At 28.2% G+C, this 5,633-nt stretch overlaps 1 protein-coding gene across 1 annotated transcript in view; it reads left to right on the top strand.

The window, feature by feature from the left end:
• LOC108687886 (MFS-type transporter SLC18B1-like) overlaps nt 1–5,633 on the top strand; it is a 12,233-nt gene that overhangs the window by 5,420 nt on the left and 1,180 nt on the right. Inside the window, exons 3-7 of the mRNA XM_018193908.1 lie at nt 93–383; nt 560–680; nt 763–986; nt 1,196–1,371; nt 5,328–5,496. Of these exons, the coding sequence (XP_018049397.1) occupies nt 93–383; nt 560–680; nt 763–986; nt 1,196–1,371; nt 5,328–5,496 (981 nt within the window). The remainder of the gene's footprint in view (nt 1–92; nt 384–559; nt 681–762; nt 987–1,195; nt 1,372–5,327; nt 5,497–5,633) is intronic.

Genomic DNA, 5,633 nt, shown 5'->3' with positions numbered 1-5,633 from the left:
TATATATATATATATATATACATACATCCTTAATAAGATTATTATTTATCATAACTTTTTTTTTATTGAATTTAATTTATTGTCTTTCGCAGCTCAATCGAATCGGTCCGAAATTACTGTTCAATGGCGGTATCCTAACTACAGGAACCTGCGCCATATTTTTCGGTTTATTGGACAGAGTCAACGGTCATTATCCTTTCATAATCCTGTCTTTCGTGATTAGAATTGTGGAAGCAATGGGAAATGCTGCATTTCTAACAGCTAGTTTTGCCATTATCGCCAAAGAATTCCCCAACAATGTTGCTACAACATTTGCCAGTTTGGAAACTTTCTTCGGCTTGGGTCTTATCGTAGGTCCTACTGTAGGAGGAGCACTCTATCAGGTAACATATTCTTAATGATTTGCTCTTTTCTTGCTTATATTTTAAACGCAGATATCTACATTTTGTACATATTCGCAAAATAACACGTTAATTGCAGCACATGCGATATTTTTATCTAAATGCCAATAACGTGAATAGGTATTAGAATTATTAGAATTATATTATATTGGATATAGATAGGTGGATATACTACACCATTCGCGGTGCTTGGCTCAGCATTGTTTGTGGCAGCAGTTAGTACTGCTTTCATTTTACCCGTACATAATAACAATGATAATGATGCACACAGCACTGGAGGTACTGTTCCTTCAAATTTATGAATATTTAAATCATATGATCGTAACCCTATTTACAATACATTATTCGTTACAATTCGTAGGAGTAATGAAAGTCTTAAAAATTCCCGGCGTGATGATCGCCTCCATGTCAATAATCGCAACGAGCATGAGCATCGGATTTTTACAAGCTACACTTGAACCGCATCTGAGGCAATTCAACTTAAGCCCAGTCGTGTTAGGATTGATGTTTGTGATTAATGGCGGTACCTACGCGCTAACTGCGCCTGCATGGGGCTGGCTTTGCGACAATTATTGGCACCCAAAGGTAATCTCGTATTGTAAATATAGAAAAAAGATCATTACGATTCTACATAGAATTCCAACCTTGAATTATTATCTCCATAAATTATATCACAAATAATTCCAAACGTAATCTCGAGTTAACTTCCGTCCCAAGGTATTATATTTGTCATCGTAAATCATCGTAATCATCGTAAATATATATTAACGCAAAAAAGATATAACGCTCTTCAGGTAGCAACTGTTGCCGGCTGCTTTCTCGTAATGATCGGTTTCTCGCTGGTCGGTCCAGCGCCATTTATTCCGTCACCCACTATAATCTGGATGCCTATCAGCGGCCTTGTGATCCACGGCTTAGGCATGGCTGCTCAACTGGTTGCAAGCTTCACGGATGCCTTACGAACATCTATGTAAGTCGCGTACAAAAAAATAATTTTCTATTTATGAATTTCAATTATTATTATTATTCACATAATTCGCAAGTCAATTGCAATTTAAGTTATAAATTAATGATCTTCTAATGAACTACAAATAGCCCAGGAAAATTAGATTTTTGTAGGCAATTGTCATAAAAACTACCAGCGGACTTGAAAAACTTTCCTAAAAAAACTGATCAAAAATGCGGTTTTTTAAAAATATCTCAGAACGTAATTATTTAATCGAAAGATCATTATCAAAAAGAAAGCTGATAAAATTATAAACAATTTATAAACAATTATTTTTTAAGGTCGTATAATATAATATTTTTCGTGATCAAATTTTTTAAAGAATTATATTTTTGGTCATTTCGAGAATGATTTTTCACACATTCTTTGTTAATATCTCAGATCTGGTTATTTTTATGTACAAAATACTTTTTATAAAAATTGAAGGTTACTAAATTTTTTACAAAATCGTTTTTTGTTCATCCTTGTAGGATCAATATATTTTCCGAGATACAATTTTAAGAATGTTTCCTTTTATTTTTTAGCAAAACTTATTTTTTTAACGTTTTATTAATCGTTTAATTATCTCAGATTCGGCTACTCCTACGTAAAAAGTACTCATTATTAAATCAAACGGTTTTTAAATTCCCTACAAAATCATTTTTTATTGAACCTCGACGAATAGTTGTCAAGATATAAATAAATTTTCTCTAATTGTAATATATTTTAATGAATAACGTGCTTCGTATGTGAAAAATAGTTTAAAAGCTTATAGAATTAGCTTAAAAATGTTTTTTCTTTAGCCTCGTACGATCAATAGTTCCCAAGATATGGTGTTTCAAAAATATTATGGGATCCTCAATTTACATTAAAATATGAGTTTATTTATCAATACAGGTATATAATCGAATTGGAAAAAATAATATTTTTCAAAGTTCACATGTATTTATATACGATTTCTAGTTGGGCATCACTTTCCAAAATTTATATTTGAAAAAACAACTTCGAGAAAAATTGCCTTTTTTCAACATTTTCTTAAAAAACATGTTTTCCGTAACTTCTTTTATAAATATCTCAGTTTTTAAAGGATTTACGTAAAAAGTAAAATATATCAAATTGAAACTTATAAAATTTCTTATAAAAGCTTTTTTTCTTCTCTCTCATAAATTTTGCAAGATACAGTTGTTTGAAGAAAAAGTTTTTTACGATGATTTTTTGACTGAAATTTATAGTATATAAATTGTAAAAACAATGTATTTGAAAAAATGTTAGAATAACGACATTTTCTGACCTCTTAATAGATAATTTATCTTGAATTTAACATTCTGTTCATATTCATTTTAGAACCAATAGTTTCGGAGATACAACATTGACAATTAGTATAGTATATTATTCAGATTGCTAATTCTGATAGTGACTGATTGCTAATTCGGTTAGTGCCGCAAAAGCTAAGTGATGTATATATCTCTTTCTGTTCTCATACCTTAATCATGAAAATGTGAACATTAACTCTCAGTACACACCCAAAAAAATCCCCATGCACAACGGATATTTCTAACCTGACATCTTTTTTTGCTTGTATCTCAAGTTATAATACATCGATTTTAATAATAATTTTTTTTTTAATTGATCGTTTGAAGATTGAAAAATAAGAATTTTTAAGCAAAAAAGTCGAAAAAAATCGTGGCACAAAAGATATCTTGCAATAAATCAAAAGGGATCGGAAAAAACGTGCAATTTTCGAAATTGATCTTATTATTTTGTTGTGTATACTGAAAAGATAAGATTTTTAAAATCAAATACAATGTAAAAAATTTTAAATGATTGATTCAAAATAGTAGAAAAAATTCGAAAAAATTGATAATCAAGCAAGTCAATATATTTATAAGATTTTCATTATATTATCATTTATATTTTCGTGCTAAAATGACTGTTGACAAAAATAATGGATAACATAAATTCATTATAAATTTTTTATATATTTGGCCTCAGCCGGAATTGAAAATACTGAAATATGAAACAGATGTAACAATGTATATATTTAAAATAAATTAGTAGAAATAATATTATTTATGATGTGATTCTTAATACTCTATGATGTGATCTCATAATCTATTAATTTGCTGATATTATTGCTGATATTTATGAATTTCTCGCCTTCTCAATATCATTGGTCGGCGTCGATGAATTCGGACGATGATGATTTTATTTTAATATATTATTGATCAATAAATTAATGCTTTTGTGAATCATGCACTAGATCTTGGTGTGAAATAATTCCTTTATTTAATCTCTCAATGAACATACGTTTCGAACCTTGGTTTGGATCCTTTTCACATTTAAGTTGACAAAATCATTGTGTTTCCTGATACAATGAGTTTCGTTATAAGATAAAACTGACATATGTTCATTGAAAGATTTATCATCTCAAAGGAGCTTTGATTCAACACGCGCGCGCGCGTAACTCTATATTTATATTAGTATGTTATATATTTTAAATAGACTATGTGCATACGTTAATATTCATTTACATTGCATAATTTTTTAATATTATTATATATAGGTATTTTATTATAACTGATAGTTGATTATAAGATTAGGAAGTAGGAAGGATGAACAAATAAGGAAGTGTAAAAAGTATGGAAGAATGAATGAGTTAAAGAGAATTGTAAACCAAGTACTCTCCTTGGCTTTATGCTGAAGCGAATAAATATTTTATTCTATTCTATATATAAACATTGTAAAAGTCCCTTGAATAACAAACTTTACGTGTGTATGTACATGTGAGTCTGAAACTTGGAAAATGACACAAATGATTTTTTTGGGTTAAGAGATCTTGAGATCTCTCAAGATTGAATGTACCGATTTTAATCGGATTAATCGCAATCAAAAACGTACTTCGAACATGTAATGAAATTATCATTAAATTTTTTATTATGATTTTAGTTTCTGAGATATTTTAACTGAAATAAATTTTCACAAAAGAGATTCTGGATAAGCTTGATTATTATATATATAATAAAAATTTATAATATATTTGTTTATATCATCAAAATATATTGCCAGACGCGAGTAATGTACAAATAAACAAAAATAAAATAATTCAAAAAAATCATATAAACAGGCAATTGGGAATTGGCACTGTAGACAATGCATAGTTTTTGTTTCTGTAAATTAATTATATATTATTGTATATCATTACTTGTATGTGTTTCGACCAATCTTTTAGCTTTTTTCAGCAAATTTACAGTGCACATTATTTGTTGAAGAAGACTAAAAGATTAGCCGAAACATATGCAAATAATGATATAATATATATGATTTTTTTTTTAATTATTATCTTGGAAATTTAATTAACACAGTAATTTATTTAATATTTAACTTAAATTTAATATTTAACTTAAAAACAAAATGTTTTTTTTAGACTAATTACGTAAATAAATCTTTCTCGGAAACTATTGGTCATACGAAGACGAATAAAAAACGATTTTGTAGAGAATTTAATAATTTTTAATCTTCGTGTTATTTTGTACGTAAAAGTAGCTAAATCTGAGATATTTACAACAAAAGTTCAAATTGTCAAAAATACAACATTCTTTAAAAAATTCTATTATGGAAAGTATTAATCGTTTGACTTTTAAGAAAAAACGAAATTGTTCGTAATTTTATCTGTTTTCTTTTTTTATAATAGCCTTTATTTCGATGAAATAAATACTTTCTGAGATATTTTTGAAAAAATCGCATTATTGATCAGTTTTGTGAAACTGAAAAGTTTTCCAAGTCTGCTAGCGATCAGAACTTTTAATATGTTGTATAATATGTCATTTTAAACAACTTTCCGAAACAAATCTTTTATGACAATTTTTCCTCTAAAACACAAAAAAAATTTAATTTTCATGTGCTAAAATTGATAATGCTTTTAATTCGTGTTCCATGTCAAGATCATTTGGATTTCCAAATAATCTTGAAACTTATGGCCTCATCAGCGGATTGTGGACAAGTACGTTTGCTCTCGGAGCTTTCATCGGTCCCAGTATCGCTGGAATTCTACTGGATAATATCGGTTTTAGAAATGGTTCTATGTTTATCGTATTACTTCACATGCTAGTGGTATGTTTTCTGATTCACTTTATGTACAATATATATATGTAGATTTTTTTGCAATTAAAAAAATTGATTTTAGTTTAAATCTGAGCTGTCCAAAAAAAAAACACTATAACCTAATGGAATGCTTTCTTTGAAAAAAA

This window comes from Atta colombica, unplaced genomic scaffold (genome assembly GCF_001594045.1).
Source record: "Atta colombica isolate Treedump-2 unplaced genomic scaffold, Acol1.0 scaffold22, whole genome shotgun sequence".
Classification (NCBI taxonomy): domain Eukaryota; kingdom Metazoa; phylum Arthropoda; class Insecta; order Hymenoptera; family Formicidae; genus Atta; species Atta colombica.
The sequence above is the reverse complement of the archived record's forward strand: the minus strand, read 5'-3'. Positions and strand labels throughout refer to the sequence as shown.